The 17,951-nt window shown below is 32.6% G+C and overlaps 1 protein-coding gene across 2 annotated transcripts in view; it reads right to left on the reverse strand.

Moving 5' to 3' along the window:
- LOC106476317 (nuclear hormone receptor FTZ-F1 beta-like) overlaps positions 1–12,938 on the reverse strand; it is a 26,442-nt gene extending 13,504 nt beyond the window's left edge. Inside the window, exons 1-4 of one of the 2 annotated variants that reach the window (XM_022381250.1) lie at positions 12,496–12,938; positions 7,159–7,360; positions 4,767–5,059; positions 2,601–2,880 (exon numbers count right to left, since the gene is read on the reverse strand). In XM_022381250.1, the coding sequence (XP_022236958.1) occupies positions 2,601–2,880; positions 4,767–5,059; positions 7,159–7,360; positions 12,496–12,903 (1,183 nt within the window). In that variant the 5' untranslated portion in view covers positions 12,904–12,938. Of the gene's footprint in view, positions 1–2,600; positions 2,923–4,766; positions 5,060–7,158; positions 7,361–12,495 lie in introns of both variants that reach the window. The other variant, XM_022381246.1, reaches the window with a different exon arrangement.
- Between the last annotated feature and the right edge of the window lie 5,013 nt (positions 12,939–17,951).

Here is a 17,951-nt window from a genome sequence, read left to right on the forward strand (position 1 = left end):
TTTATATTGTATATCTCATTCAGGAGGATACCTCCATGGTCCACCACCTCAGTGGCTTGAAACTGGAAGGTGATAAGGACTCTCTTACTCCAATGGAAGAAAGGAGGGGAGAAAAATGCAGTGGTGAGTCCGGAGGAACGTTCATACTGGAGGATGATCGAGGCTACATGCGAGACAAATGATCAACCAATGAGGAATGAGTTGATAGCTGTCTCACAGATTCAACTTGGGATTCCAAAGTTGCTGGAAGGTCTCCAAACACTGACTGATGGAGAAAATGATCCACATGCAAGTCACAAAGATAAGGAGATGGCAAACGAATGTGGAACAAAACTGCATCTTACCTCAAAAGATCCCAACAATAGAGGAGCCACGTGTGTAAAGAAAGAGCTAAAGTTGATAAACATGCCAACAAGGATGTAATTAGGGCCAATGTATCCCCTAAGGATCTCAGTGGATTACCTCGGAGAGAAGGTGTATGGTGGACAAGTACTGTATGATAGACATGAAGGTAAGATGAAGGCAAGAATATTGGGTTTGATGCAAAAGAACAGGACAATCAGGGTCTCTCCCCCAGATGGATAAAATGGATTCCAGTTGCTGAGAATCAAGGAACAGAACATTGGCATGATGGTAGGCTAAAGCAAACTGATCCAAAGCCCACAGAGAGTGAGGCATGTCAGTGCCCTCACGTAACTGAGATACAAAATGCTCAGCATGAACCCCAATATCAGGAGATGGTGGAAACACAAAATACTGAGAGGAAGGAGTATTATGTAACAAGGAAGGTAGAGGATTATAGGAAATCGGGAAGAGGAATAAAGCAGAACATACCTGGGAAATCATGTCCAAAAAAGACACATTAGACATAACAGAACCCACAGTAGAAACTTGTGAAGACACATAAAATTCAGGCAGAGGAAAACGACTGTCAAATGCTTTGTCATCCCAAACAGGTTCTGCTTGCTCAGGAGGAAGTTGAGCAACATCAGGAGAAGAAGGTTGGCTCAAATAACAATCAATCTCTCGGTGAATAATTGCCGATAATTCCAAATTTGAGTTACCCCCACCTGAAGCCTAAGTAAATGTGTTGGTAGAAGGTACAACCTCCGACGTCATAACATCCACTTCAGAATTCATAATGCAAATGAAAACCAAACACAACTGTGTGGGTAAAGAAAGAAAAGCACAGAAAAATGAGTAAGTTCCATAACTGGGTAGAATATTAAATAATACCACAACTGAATGAGGACAAAATGAAAACTATTTAAGATAAGTAGGAATAATTGACATGAAAAATTCAAAATTTGAGGAGAGCACTAAATAAAACATCCATACACAAGCACTGCCAAATGAGAAGTGATAGTTAGGTAGAATAGCATAGAGGAGTCACATGTATGTGAGGTATGCCTATTGGTAGAGGTTTGTCACATGATAACTTGCATGTGAGAATAAGTTAAACCAGTTGAGTGGAGGGGTATGTGGGAGTGAAAAGCATGTGGTATGTGAAAAAAAAATTGTAAATAGAGGGCAGTACTGATCAAGAATAGTTATATATGTGAGTGGAAGTAAGGTACCTTGTCACAAGTTAACATCGCACAATGCCAGAGGATACATTAATCAAAAGATTGAATTTTACTGATATAAATTTAGATTGATCAATAGAAAAGATACTAATAATGACAGAGCACTTTAAACACGAAATATTTCATTGTATGGTGACTGACTACTAGACTAATGTGAAATCCTTAAATTCAACTGTGGGAGAATAATCATAACATTTAGTTACAATGAATAACAACTTTATTTCTATTTACATTAGTCAAATATGCCTTAAAGAATAAAAAATTTTTATTACACTAGGTAAGATAGATAAACTTTTAATTATCAAAAATATATTCTATGGATATCCAATAAAGTAAAGGGAATATTTTTTTGTTACAGGTTACTTAATAAGCTCCATCAGAAGTCCTCTCAACATAAATGCACTGTATATTTCTTAATTTCCTGGCTGAGTAAATATCTATGACTCAACAGTATCCCCTAATTTGTAATATCTGAGGTTTCAAGACAAAAACAGGACTAAACTTGAATGATACATTCTTAATATTATTATCATCCTAGATGCTTCAAGGCAATAAAATGACAGGCAAAACTTGTTTGTGATATATTTTCAGCATTTAGTAGAAATTAGCTAATGTTGAAGAATGTACAAAATGTAATCTAATAAATATATACAAAATGATTCAAACTAAAGCATTTTTCATGAAAGAATGTACTACTATCACTACTTCTACCTATAAGTTCAACTGATTGCTCTTAGAAACTGCTCTGTTACCAAATTATGTATGAATTCATGAATATATGGAAGCTAATAACTGAAAAAGTAAGCTTGTAAATGAATTGAAATCATCTCTTTCCAGATAATGCAAAATATTTATTATCATTAAAAGGTGAAAATAAATGGACTAATTCTAATAATTTCAGCAGTGTCTCACAATTTTGATTATTACAAACACTCTGACATTCTGTGAACACCCTGAAAATAAAATCACATAACATTTGAAAAAACAAATTTGATGAGGCAATTTTGCCTTTACCTGTTGATCTGATCTCCAAACCAGGATGATGAGGAACTGGAGAAATATGAGGAGCCTGTTCACAGTACATATTGCCATATGTGGCATGACTGTCATACTTCGAGTTAAGTTGGAACTCAGAAGTCCCTTGCTGACTGTAATGATGAAATGTAGGAGATGGAGAAGCACCAAATGGAATTGGTCTAGAGAGCATAGTTCCCTTAGATTGAGTGGAGTTGGGACTTGCTGAAAAACTTGCTCTACCATCTGGGTAATGGTGTCTCATCTGACTGGGGCTTTGCTTTGGTGAGTAAAAAGATGTTTCTAAATTCTTCTGGCTGCCCTAAATATTCCATGAAATGTGAAAAAATAAACAACTGTATCATGTTATATTTTAATCTTTGCTGTCTGAAATAATAAACCATAAACTCTCTAGGAGTTTTGTTTTTAAATTACATTTTTTAAAAGATATCATGAAAGGTAAGTTGTCAATTTAGTAGAAAAAATCATAAATCTATACTGAAAACTAACACACTGAAAACAAGCTCAATTTTAATTTATAGTTTTTAACTGGTGACCTCAGTAACTTGAGAAAACAAGGTAGCTGTAAATTTCATAAATATATCTTATCAATTCTACTTAGTCATTAACAAACTAATTATAGTTTGCACAATTGTTTGACCTTTTGCTTTATTGCACCTGCCTAAAATAAAAATCAACTTGCATGATCTTCTCGACTAACTTTATTTTTGAATATGCATATCATCAAGTCACATGATAACCACAGCTGACTAAAGTTGCAATGGAATGGAATGTATCAGAACTACATGTTTGACATTGTTTGACATTTCATAGATAGTGTGATGCCAACAAAAACTGATAACTTTTAAGAAGGGTACGTAATAGCTCTTTCTGACAGAAAAGATTCATAAACTCGAATTATACAGATTTGTTTAGATCAGGGATTTAGCCTTTGTACTTAATGACATCAGAAAACACAGGAATATGGATCAACTTGAGGGATCAGAACCATCCTAAAAGAGACCTGAAACACGTAATATCTTAACCATGTTAAGCAAAGTGCAGCATAATGTAACAAGCAAAATCCAAGAACTCAAAGTTTAATGATAAAAGCCATCCACATGTTCCAGGCAACACTACACAACATAATAAAAAAGTATCTCCATCTGGAAAAGTGACAAAAGTTATGCGTATACAAGTTGATTTCATGATATATTTGTTCAATTGTTGCATAGCCCAAGTTGTTAGAGAAAGAAATGGGTATCCATGCTATTTCATACAAAAACATACTAGTCAAATCTCTGGATACAGTGTCCATGTATTTCTGTAGGATTGGACTGTTGAAATGGGTGCTTGGAAATCATTGTCCTTGTCCACTAGAGGGCTTATGATAAGCAGTAAGGAAGACTGTTCTGCTTTAGACATGACAGCCTTATGATGGAGCCTTTTGCAATTTAAACTATGCATAGTCACGAAATGGAGCATGACCAAACATAGTAACATGGACTGTAATGAAATGGTGAGGCTTCAAAATCGTTTTAATATAATGTGTTCAACCTCTGTATTTATAGTTCTATATATGCTTCACTTTTCACTATGTCTATTATCTCCTTATATCAGGCACCACTTAGCAAAGAACTTAGCAAATGATACCTAAATCTCTAATTCTCTTTGCAAAATTCAAGTATGAATATCCTAAAATTCAGAGTTAAACAGTAGTTTTTGGTCTATTAACAGAGACTTGAGAAACATTTTGACAGAAATTTTTAGGAAAAAATATACACAGCACAGTATTAGCCAAAATAGTTAAGAATCTAATACATTATGTACTATCTCTATTGACAACAGATATTGTAGTAATGCAATCTCTGATCTATTATGTTTAATTTTTGCAGAAAGAAACATTGTAATGTTATCTTTTATCCGATATGTACCATCTCTATTGACAACACATACTGTAATGCAATTTCTGATCTAATGGAAACTGTCATACAAAAAATACTATAATAATCTATGCTTTATCATTTACGAATAACACTGATAAAAACAATTATGGTACTTTGCTTGAATAATTTTTTTCATAAATAAGTTTGACTTTTAAAATCTGAATATGGAAATTAAAGAAATACAATACATTATTTTACCACTACTGTTTCTCCTTCTCACCTGCTGTGGACTATGCTTCTGTGATTGCATAGAGCTATTGGCAACATCTTCAACTGACTGTTGACCAAGCACTGGACTATGAGTATTTGGATAGCTAGACAGTGAAAGACCACTGACATGTCTGTTTAACAAAGGACTCTGTCCAGAAGACTGAGATGACCTGGAGCTACGGGTACTAGTTGGACCTAGAAAAACTGGACTAGGACTTTGGCTGTAAGGCCCAGATACATAATCAATCACATGTTGAGTTTGAATGGGAGAATAGTGACTGTGAGCTGGAAGTGGGTTTCTTCCTGGAAGTTGATAAATATCATGAACCAGAGAACTTGAACTTTGCAAGTAAAGATTTATTATTATTGTCATAACTATTTCCAATGTCATTTATAGTCAAGGTAAGGAAAATGTTGGTCACTGCAATAGTGAAACACTTAGAAGACTAGCTACTTTAACTAGGTTAATATGTATTTTTTCAAAAATTTAATTTTTTAAACTAGCTTCTAATAATTTGACTACTTCAAAAACTATGTTTTAAAATATATATTAGTAAACATTTTGATGGTGTCTAATTTTTCTTTATGGCACTGGCAAACAAAAAACATTACAAATGATAATCAAGTGTAAATACTAAAAACTTAGAAATTATAGTTTCCTTCTACATTTCAGTGAAATGAATAAAACCAATTACAAATTCAGAGATTTGTCTGTCTGTGAAATGTAGAAAATATCTAAGATTAAATATAATAGACCTGTTAAGCTGTTTCTTTTTTTTTCTTCAAGAATTAGAGTTGGTAAACGATGTAAACCCAAATGATTGAATCCTGAGTTTAATTTATTCCTTAAAAGACAAACATTGGTTTGGACACCAGTATTGTCAAATGCATTTTTTTTTCAGAATCTAGAAATCATATAAGTGGATAAGAAATAGAGTTTATTACATAATATAAAAAATTTAAAAAAGATTTTGAATTTTCCAAAGCAATCATAAACACTTTTGGGAATATGTACATACTAATTTTGGTCATTGATATATGTTATGCACTTTCACAAAGACAGTTCTTTAATTAGTGAAGGTTATCAGGTACTAGAGGGTTTTAATAAATATTTTGATTGCGTTTTTACTAAAGAAGTTTTGGACAACAAATTTTAAAAACTAGTAAAATTCCAACCTTGGATAAAACATCTATAAAAAAGTCTATTATTGAATTGTTGTTAATTCAACTTAAAAATCTGATATATCTATGGGTCCTTACTTATAATGTACACTTTTATTTATTGAGTAATAATTCAGATGCTTTTTTTTTCTACTTTTTTTCTCATTTTTTCAAAGCCCATAGACACAGGAAAGTTAAACAAAGAATGAAAATTGGTGATAAAATCACCATTATTCAAAAAAAGATCAGATTTTATTCTACTAGTTATAAACCTGTTAGTTTAACTTCTTTTCCATGAAAACATTTGGTGAACATTATTCAAATGATTTTATTAGAAGTTCCAGCAAGTGTACTTGCAGGTATAGAAATAATGAAATAAAATTACATTCACTCATGGGAAAGCTATCAGAAAGATTACATTCCCTCATGTAAAGTTGCATTTCCTCATGATTTGTTGTTGTTTTTAATCCATGCAATATTTTCACTTTCATTGGTCATAATTAAAGGAATAAATAGAGGAACCATGCATTCCCAATTGGGAAAGCCAACTAAAAAGATGAAATTCCTCAAGCAAAGTTAAATTCCTCAGGAATATAATATTTCAATCCCTGTACTTGAGAATGATCGCACCAGTGATCAAAACATTGTACTTTTTTCTAAAAAATACTCTTCCTTACTATAAAAGCTGTAACTTGTAATAAAATATTCCTTAATCAGTGAGTAACCTCAAAATGAAACTATGATTTTTTTAAATTAATATTCTCTGTCATCTTGAAGGAAGATGTTTACTTTTGTACAACTTTTGCAAAAATAAACATCCCTTAATATCTTTGGTCATGTTTTAACTTGAATAAAAGATCTTCTTTGAGGGGAAAAAAAAGTTCTAATTCTGTTTCAATTACCAGTGGGATTCCTAAAGGTAGGTATCACCTTGGGCTATATTTTGTTTTTATTCTATAAACATGATTTACCTATGTGTTCAAGAAATTAATTATGAAAGATAGCTTTTAATAGAAACAAATGTACAGTGGTACATTATGGCAGTAATAACCCTAAATATAAGTATTTTCTTTCAATTAATAAGTTAGATAGACATTTGTCAATCATGTGTAGAAAAAGATCTTACATATTATTCTAAATTATCTATAATTAGCACAAAATCTTGAACATACATTTCTTTGATTTAACCTTTAGCATAACACATGTTAAATGCAGTAACTTCTGAGAGTATTAATACTCACCATATAAACCAGGATGTCCTATAAGAGGTTGTTCTTTACTGAATACAGATGGTACAGATCCATAGTTATGAAGCGTTTTTCTCTCAACTACATGAGGATTTGAATTTGGAAGTGAGTAATGAGGCTTTGCATTAGGACTCACAACTGAGATATTCATATTACTGTTATTTATTTTCACAGTATCTGACTCCATACATGGTGCCTAAATATAGTAAAACAAAGTAGAAAAATATATTATTAAAAAGGTAAGTCTCACCTATAGAAGGAAAACATTTTTATCAAAACCAACTTTACTTGCTAATGCTTTCTACATAACATTTTTTTAATTAAATATACTGGTTATGGTATGCATGTTAAATTTTTATATTTAATAGCAAATTATTTGTGTTATACAGATACAGAATGTGTTAACCATGATTAAATAGAAGCTATAAAAGACAGGTTATTTTTCTGACAAAAACACTAAACATACTTAGTTAACTATATACTGATAATAATGAAATAAGTTTGCAATGTTCAAAATAACTTCAAATGTTAAGTGAAATTATTTGAAAATAATTGTTTTTTAAATAAAAGAAATCACAAAATGTATTTTGATGCTACAGAACATATGTTTTATGTTATGTAAAATCAACAACACTCAGCACAATACTATACACCAATATACACTACAGAAATTATATAACCAGGACATTGTTTCCAAGTAGGGTTGTCAGATTAAGTTTAAACTCTTTATCTGTAGGGAAAAGTTGAATCCATAGAGGTGAATGTGGGGGAATAAATCAAATACGAGCTAATGCTAAAAGTGGGAGCACAGCACAATAATATACAGAAAATAATTATGCTCTGATATGATCAGTTCAATTTTAAATAACAATAAAGAGTATCAAATAGTCGTAGCATTGTACTATATATTTACTGCAAATTATAAAATTAATAAATTAAGTTTAGACATGAATTAAAAAACACAAATGGATCAACAAACAACTCAAGTCTATATGCTTGTAATAAAAGAAAATGGAGGAAATGATATGAATTTAAAAAATGCAACTTATTTTCATGTTCTGAAGTATTTTGATTTTAATAGCATTTTTAAATTTATCGTGCATGAGATAAAATTTTCCAACTTAAAACAATTTTTGTAACTACAACAAATTTGAATACCTATATTAAAAAAAGCCATGTTCTACTTCTAGTACTCCAATCTTGTAATGTGTAGCTTTGTATGAGTAAAAAAAATGCTCCCCTCATTTCATAGCTCAGAAAATAATAACACGTTTTTAATATAGTTGAGTTACTTAATTTTTTAACTGCTCTTAATCAAAAGTCGTTTTTTAAGTTATTGTACACATAAACCATCTTGGATAATTCACATGACAAGGAATCCACTTGAAGTAAATATATGCATACATAGTTACTTGTTTTGTGTTTAAATAAAAGTTTTTAATACCCATATCAACCTCTCTACTATATATAAATATATAGCTTGGATAACTTGGCCTTTCGTTCATATATATATAATGATAAACCATGCTAGTACTTCAGTAAAATACAATTAAGTCTTACACAGACAATGTAATTATCTTCTGAGAAAGCATAACTTTGTAACATCACTTTAGCTGAAATATTTAATGAAATCATTTTCTGTGAATCAGAACCACACAAAATCTGCATAATGCATATTATATTATATATTCATTACACTGGAATTATATTTACTTTTGAAATGTGGAGGAGTAAAGTGTAAGGCAGGACTTTATGGCAAATGACATAGTGAAGTAGTCCACCACTGTTAGTGTAAGAAGACAGGCTTAATATTTTAAAAGGTCATGAGAACTATATAGAAAATTTGAAAGGACATCATAAGAGCAGAAATGAAATCCTCCCATTTTTAGCTTTAACTCCTATTTGATTTCTTCCCCCACATTCACCTCTATTGGTTCAACTTCCCCCTACAAATAGAGGGTTTAACCCTAACATGACAACCTTGCTTGGAAACAATATCCTGATTATTCAATTTCTGTAGTGCATATTGGTATGGAGAAGACATTAATAGTCATGGTGTTGGAAATGTACACATTTCTGATTAATTTTGAGGCTAAAATATATAATGTAAATATCCTATTTATCAGATATACTTTTGTTAAAGTGCAGTGTTTGGTAATTAAATGAAGTGGAATAAAATGCTAACATTAATTAGCAGTCTAAATAGTTTTATATTATACAATATCTAAGAAACATAAGAAAACAGTTTTTCCTGGGCAACTTGTTTGTTTGTTGTTGAGCACAAAGTTCCATGTGTGTGCCTACGTGTATAACTGGCAAATCGCTGTAACCGATTTTTATAAAATTAGCATGTTCCCTAAGTTTTGATTTTACACCCTGTATATCACATGTGCTAGCTAGTTAAAGGAAGATGATGCACATAATGCTTTTTAATTAATTACCCTATTATTGTTGAAAGTATAAAAATGTATCCTGTTCGACAGTATAAATTCTCTGCTAGTAAAAAACTTACAATTGTAATGTCACTTGAAATCAATTATTTAGTGCACAGTTCTGCATAAAACGTCTTAGCATGTATAAAGGTCTAGTGGATTGCATACTCGGACTCTGAATCAAAGAGTTCAGAAGCTGCTGCCTGTTGTTGCAAAAACGCGCTCCGCCCGTTAGGGTCGTGGGTGCACCATAAAAGTGACGGTCAAATCCCAATATTTAGCCAGAGAAGTATAAAGTTGATGGTGGATGCTGTTGCCAAGCTACTTTATTTATAGTCTGTCAGGGACGGCTGTGCGTAGTTGCCCTTTGTGTAGCTTTGTGCGAAAATTTTGAAACAAACAAGCGAGTATGATTATGTTTTGCTTAGAACTTAATGATCAATGTCATATTGAGATTTATTTTCACATTTTTCACATAATGGGTTGTTAAGTTTCCTATTCAGTATCTAATGGAACTACTTTATATTCATGTAACTAAAAAACTAAACCTGTTTTGCATACAGTTTTGTTCCTATTCTTTCGTGTTACCTTAACGTTCCTAAAGGACGCTTTTCGGCATATCAAAGGCACTAACCACACGAACAGGACACCAGAAAGGCAAGTTTTTTTAAAAGAAATTCATTGCCGACGTCCTTTACACGTGGAATATAGGCATGGCATGGACAAACGCTCGTTCATGATTAGCTACCCTAAAAAAAAAAAAAAATCTTCCCACCTTACGTCACCTCGTTGGTAATTCAAACCCGTTCAGAGAAAGCTAGCCAAGGTCGCCCAAAAGTTCAAAACCGAAACCTAATGAATGATAACTGAATGAAATACTAATAAAAAATATATATTAAATTTCGTACCGTCACTAGTAGACATGCAACTAAATTAATATCATTATCTTTAACATTGCATAACTCTAATTGAAACTACGCTGTTTTCTACAACAGTACAAGAATTATAATGAGGCAAAGATAAGATAAAATCAGATCTTATAGGTAACTACTAAAGACAGTAGAGCTTGCAGTTCAAAAGTCAAAAAATGTTTTTCTTCAGGAGTTACACCAATCATTACGCTCCCAGTGGCATAGTGGTATGTGTGCGGAGTTACAACGCTAGAAACCGGGTTTCGATACCCATGGTGGTGCGCAGCACAGATAGCTCATTGTGTAGCTTTGTGCTTAAACTACAAACAAACAAACAAACAAACCATCATTACAAATATACATTATATATATACAAAAGGCAAACTACGTGGTTAATATTCCAAAGTCCCAAACTCGCGTAATTTTGTAGTGAATATGCCAAATGAAACAATACGGCTTTCTATTAATTACAACATGCACAAACATACATAATATACTGTATTCAACTTTCAAATTTGTTTCATACATATTCATTTTTATTATCCTCGAATTTTTTTACCAGATGTATGTTGTCAAAATGGACAGTCTGCCTCGGTGGTAAACTTTCGGTCCACTTTTATGCATCATAATGTAATCCTTTAGTTACAGTGTCACGGAAAATTAATATACTAAGATTTAACTTTTCGTCATTTTAGATTTTTTGAACCACAATTTTAGATATCTTTGGGCAAAGTATTTGTAATATTAATATTCAGTAATTCTACGTTTTAATATAACAAGTTTTAAAATAGTTCTGTTCATTTTTCTAATTTTTTAATAATAATTAAAAATACTGTCTGTAAATTAACCTAAAAATACTGGTATAATTTATGTTCATGTGAAAATAAAGCACTGATATTTTCTTTGTACAGATCCCTAAAAAAAATCTCAACCTCTAATATACGTAAAGATTTACAGTGTTTGAGTCCAACAACTTCAGTGGCATCGCACTTGGAAGTTTGACACCAAGATTAAAATAAAGTAAAGATGAGATATAAATCATATACGTAACTTCTAAAAACGACAGATCTTGCAATTTAAAGATAATAAAACTTAAAACATCAGAACAACGTCAATTCATTCAACTAGTCTCCATAATATATGATTGAAAAACAACTTAAAATTAGCAATCTTATGAGTAAAAAAGTTATGTTATGATTAGGAAATGAACTTTAGGCGCCTATCACATAGAACAAAATGGCACGTGACCCCTTTTTCCAGTTAGTGTACATACAATATTGTTAATAACTGTCAGCTCCCCCCCCCCCCACGCACACATACACTTTCCAACAAAGTCAGGCAGTCATGTTTGATTCGTCTTAAAATGTAAGTTACACTAATATTTCACTATTTCTGCAAAGAAAATATGGCTTGATTATATATTTATTAATATAATTTCTCTAAAGAAGTAAATTGTAAAACACTAGTTAACGTGCTGTTGTGGCATGATTTGGCGCCGTCCCTACTGAGATATTTCTGTCGAGAATAACCTCAAAATATGCATTATTTTTTCCATAAAATCTAGGATATTATAAACCATGAATATACAAAGTGTCGAAAACACTTATTTTATAATGTACCTTATTGATATTTTACACAACAAATATTCCACTATTTTATATTCATTGACACTGTTCAAAGTGGTCTGGAAAAAGTGCCGGTATGAACGAATTTGAGAAGGGGGTGGATAGATTGGTGTTTTGACCTGAGGTGAAACATACTCGCGCTATAGTTGCAGAAACACTAACGACAAGCGTATTGTTGTGCGAAACCAAAGAGTTGCAGGTAGGGTGTTTTATAGCAGTATAACTTTTTTTTTTTGCCGGTATGTCACATCGCTATTTTTTTCTTACTGATATGCATAGCTGCGCATACCGTCCCACTTCAACCACCGTTCGTTATAGAACACAAGGAAAAAAAAGTGTTGAATGTACTAATGAATTCCGTACCTTGCATACGGTCGTTGGATGGTAATCCTCATCAGCTAGACACATGGGGCTTCCTGATCGTAGTAGATGTCTACAGTAATTCAAACTGCTGTTTGGTGCACGAATGTGGCAGTTGGAAATTTGTTCTTGACCCATCTCATCATCTGATATTCCTCCCTCCCACGACATTGGACGTTCTCTTTCTTGTTCGTAATCAACAAGACGCGTGCCACCATTAATACTGACTTGTTGCCTTTTCGGACGCATATTCACAACTCCAGCATCATTCGCTACGACATGCATGATCTCAGTGTCTGCTGTTGCAGCATCTTCTTCCGCTACTATTTGTTTATGAGATACCATAGTGCCCCCGTAGTTCTTGGATGTTTGTTGGGGTACACGATATACACTATTTCGGTCCATGGTCATCAGTTCAGAGGCAGGATAATAATAACAATATAAAAGAAACACAAACTTAGTTTACAACAACAACAACAACACAAAAAACTGGAATATTTTCAAGTATAATAAAATGTTATATAAATTAGTCTTGGTCTTGTTAAAAAATACCTCTCAGTCTCTCAAACTGAAACAATGTCAAAAAAAGAGGTACTTTACTATCAATCACCCTAATACACAGTTGGGTATATACGGATTCAAAGAACACGAGCCTTGCAATTAATGCTAAAGCTTGAACCTATAAAAGGGGCTGGAAACCCCGCCAGTCACACTATTACGAAAAGCCTTATACAAGTCCCAAATAAAGTGAAGTTCTAGCAGAACAGCAGTCCATACAAAAGAATTTTTCAACGTGATCTTCTCGATGTTTCTCAAACAGCAACCCCACATTCTCACTTTACAGGTTGTTGGAATCTGGAAAATAATCAAACGGAACACTCACAGTCTGTATATATGAATATCTTTCGCAATATGTGTGAAACTATATTTAATTTTCACTACAACTGTTTTTACTTGACTTATATAATGGTACATAATTTATTAATTTAACATTTATTATTTAACATATTATTTACCACAAAATAGTTTGCCTAGTATAATTACGATTTTGTAAATAGTTTCATTGATACTCGTTTTAAAATAATAGTTTAATACTCTGTAATATAAACATTTATTCATCATAATGGAACGAAAGTTATCTTGTTAAAAGTTTCAAGCTAAGGTCAATATCCCTAGGCAAATAACACTGGAATAATGGGGAATTTTTTAATGATAAAATGCTGGACTGTATAAAATGACAATGTTGTAAAGTTGAGAGTGTAAATAATTCAAAAACAAACCAGTAAGTAGTTAGCAAGTTAAGTGGTTGTTTTGGCGTTCAAATTCTGTTTTATCATGTGGGGAAAATGGACAACTAAGTTAATTTCACGGTTAGTTTTAGATAAATTATCTTCTTGTTATCAGAACCAATGAAATTTTGAAAACTTTTTGCGCGTATGTATGTGTGTTCAATCGTGGATTTGTTTGTTTTTAATATTGCGCAAAGCTACACGAGCTAGCCGTCTTTAAGTTAGCAGTGATAGATCAGAGGGAAGGCAGCTAGTCAACGTCACCCACCGCCAACTCTTGGGCTACTCTTTACCGTCACACTAACTAATAATAAATGTACTCTTTCGTACTGCTCCAGTAAATTATCAAGTTGGAGTTTTTGTTCCCAAAGCAATTTTCAATCCTCTATCAATTCTACATTAGTTCAGTTGAAAAAAACCGTACACGGTGATAACTTTTGATATTATAAAAACAAATATCGTTTCCCGTTATCTTCCCTTCTTTACGTGATCATAAATGGATTTAACCTTTAAATGTAGTACCTTAGTAGAAGTAATGATAAATATATATATATATATATATATTAATTACTAATAGCTTCGGAGTGAAAGTAAAATAAAATCATATATACGTATGATTATTTACTGTACACCTAGAAGGCACAGAACTATTACAAAGAAAATCCAATAATTAAAACGATTATATCTTAAAGCTTATTTCTCATATGTGTATGCGTGCTATAGCAAAGCCACATAGGGCTATCTGCTGTGTCCACCGCGGGGATCGAGCCCCGAATTTTAGCGTTACTAGTCTTTAGACTTACCGCTGTCCCACCGGGGATCCTATTTATCATAGTCGAATAATATTTCACGGGAAACACATTAATAACCATAGACTTTATTCAGAAAAGTTTGGATTTGATGCAATATGTTTGCAACCCACATTTAAACCACTTTTGTCGCAAAAACTAGCATTGCTTTTATTTCTCTTCTTTCTTTCTTTCTATTTCAAAAATACGAAAGTGAGGAATTGAATCAAATGCATGCAGATATTACGAGGATCAATAAATATCATATAGAATTTGTTTGTTTGTTTTGAATTTCGCGCAAAGCTACACGTGGGCTATCTACGCTAGCCGTCCCTAATTTAGCAGTGCAAGACTAGAGGGAAGTCAGCTAGTCATCACGACCCACCGCCAACTCTTGGGCTACTCTTTTACCAACGAATAGTGGGATTGATCGTCACATTATAACGCCCCCACGGCTGAAAGGGCAAGCATGTTTGGTGGGGCGGGGATTCGAACCCGCGACCCGCAGATTGCGAGTCGAGTGCACTAACCACCTGGCCATGCCGGGCCGATCATATAGAATAAATTATGTTTACGGAAATTTCATTTAGGAATAGTTTTGATGTACTAATTGAGAATGACGAAAATCGTATCGAAACTTCTGTAACATTTTGGAATACCTTGTAACTTGAATAAATGTTCCTGAATGAAACTTATGAATCTCTTTGTGCTTCTGGTGAAATTTAATCTCCCATAGGACAAATAATATTATGATATATTCATTTCAAATATGGGATTTTCTTTATAAACAGCATCTATTTTCAACGAACAGAAAAGTATTATTTCTTACCGACATAAAACTAAGAGCAAAATTTTCACCCAAATTTAGCTTCTTTTTTTATATTACATATTACAGTACATGTTGAGGAATATCGCGAAAATTCAACCCCCTTTATGCATTTGAGAAAGCTGGCTGTTTGGGATTTTCATTATAACCATTCTGTACTTTTTACGTGTGCAATAAATAACCATACATATATGGATATAGCACATAAGGTGTGCTTGTTATATGATTATACACTCTTTTCTACTTTTATTCCGAAGTCATTATTAAATATATATGTCTTTATAATACTGAGTGACTACATTTAAAGGTTACGTCAGATCTGTTGCAAAATTTGGCTGACGTTTTTAAACAAGGAATTAAACAATATATTTTTTTCTTATTATTTGAGCAAGGATTTAAAAACGTTTTTTCTTTTCAAATAATTACGCAAAGTTGGAGTATATGTTTCAGTTGTAGTTGTTATATTCTTATAAAAATGAATATCTTTAGTTTAACAAATACTAAAGGGCAATGAACTAATAGTGTTCAATTCTAAGAACCCATGAGTGAAAGCGAAGAAGAATATGTTATGCTATGTCAACAACACTACATCTGCCATATTCTGTGCCGACGAAGTCTTTCGTTCAATACTAGGAATGCTCAGGCCAGTTGAGATAGGACAGACATAGTAGTAGCCTAGACGCTATATGTACATTATTTTTCACGAACAACAGCTGTTATGATATAAACCGGATTAAAGAAGTGAATTATAATTGTTATTAATTTTATTTAGGCTATTTACAAATCAGGTTTCTCGGGTAAGAATTAATAACATATTATGTATTTATATTGCAATCGTAATTCAATAATTTGGTTTTATTAAAAGCTTGGTTCAAAATATGATGTAAAATTAACTCATGAAACAAACCCAAACTGTTCAATAGATAAATATTTGTTAAATGTTATATTGACTATAATACACTAAATTTTAAGCTTTGTATTTCTTTATCTAAACTTTTGTGATACCCAACATTTCCTACAGGTGTTAGGCTTAGCCGAAACAAGCCAAGGCCGATATCTCTGCTACTACTGAATCAGCCTTTGTTTGTTTCTTAATATATTCTTGTCAAGCTCGTTCTCACCTAATTTTTAGCATGTGTATACACACACACACATATAACCCTTTGTGTTTGCTCATTCATTTGAAATATATAACGTATATTTTTACGCGATTTTGCTGTTTAGCACGAAATTTCTAGCTGTGTTATTTATCTGATTAGATGAGTGTCTTCTTTTCTGTGGGTTTGTTTGTAGTTAAGGGCTATCTGTGCTCTGACCACTACGGGTATCGAAACCCGGTTTCTAGCGTTGTAAGTCCGGATATACCGCTGTGCCACTGGGGGCTTTTCTGTGGCAAAACGTGAGTAACCACTAGGGAAACCTTAAACAAAAATTGTGGAAATTTTGAGATCTTTTCTGTAATGTCTTTCTTTTTTATATATATAAAATATCTATATGTAAATAAACATGAATTTCTTAATAAAAAATGAAATTTGACTTCTAGTACGAGCAATATATTTTGTAGAATGAATCGATTGCAGTAAAATCCAGTTTAGCTGACCACATTTTTGCAGCTTATTTCAAACATGAGACGTTAGAGGTCTGCAGAGTACGGTTCGTGAAAGCTGTCCCTAATTTTAAACTGATAGTCTACAAAGATGTTTGTTTGTTTTAGAATTTTGCACACAGCTATTTTAGGGCTATCTGCGCTAGCCGTCCTTAGTTTAGCAGTGATAAACTAGAGGGAAGGCAGATAGTCAACACCACCCATCGCCAATTCCTGGGCTACTCCTTTACCAACGAATAATGGAATTGACCATCACATTATAAATCCCCACGGCTGAAAGAGTGAGCACATTCGGTAACAGAGATTCGAAAAAAAAATGCCCTAACTACGAATTTCGCAAGGGTCTAAGAGCTCGTGCAGGGTATACAGCAGGATATAAATACTTAATTACATGCTTATCTGTTCATAAGAGTTGATAAAACTATTCAATAGTATGAAAACTGTAAGTATGTCTATTCACTTTGTGGATCGCGCTCATCAGTTACGTTGTAAACTATTAGTATCAAATTTACCACAACAACAATGTTCTTTTCCTGAAGCGAAGCATAAAACTAATACATTGATCTATAAACACTGTCCTAGTGGTGCATTGACTATCACAGCGTAAGTACAGTTTCTTACATAATGTTCATACATACAAAAGACAAAAAAACGGTAGAATTATTGAATATATAATTTTGACACTGTTAAAAGAAATGATACAAGAAACAAAGAAATTTACTGCCATTGGCATAACAAATACACACTGTAAGGACGTTGCCTCAAAACAATTCCGAACAGTTAATCAAAGTCATAAATAATAATATCAACGTAACTAAAATAAAATCTAGAATGTTCGAAACATTTTAGAATATTTATGATATTGTTACGTATCTGCTTGTTTGTTAATTTCATGTATAAATTCTTTACGAGGAACTTCAGCGATACAAGTCCTTTATTAATTAAAACTA

This window comes from Limulus polyphemus, unplaced genomic scaffold, assembly GCF_000517525.1.
Source record: "Limulus polyphemus unplaced genomic scaffold, Limulus_polyphemus-2.1.2 Scaffold155, whole genome shotgun sequence".
NCBI classification, from domain to species: domain Eukaryota; kingdom Metazoa; phylum Arthropoda; class Merostomata; order Xiphosura; family Limulidae; genus Limulus; species Limulus polyphemus.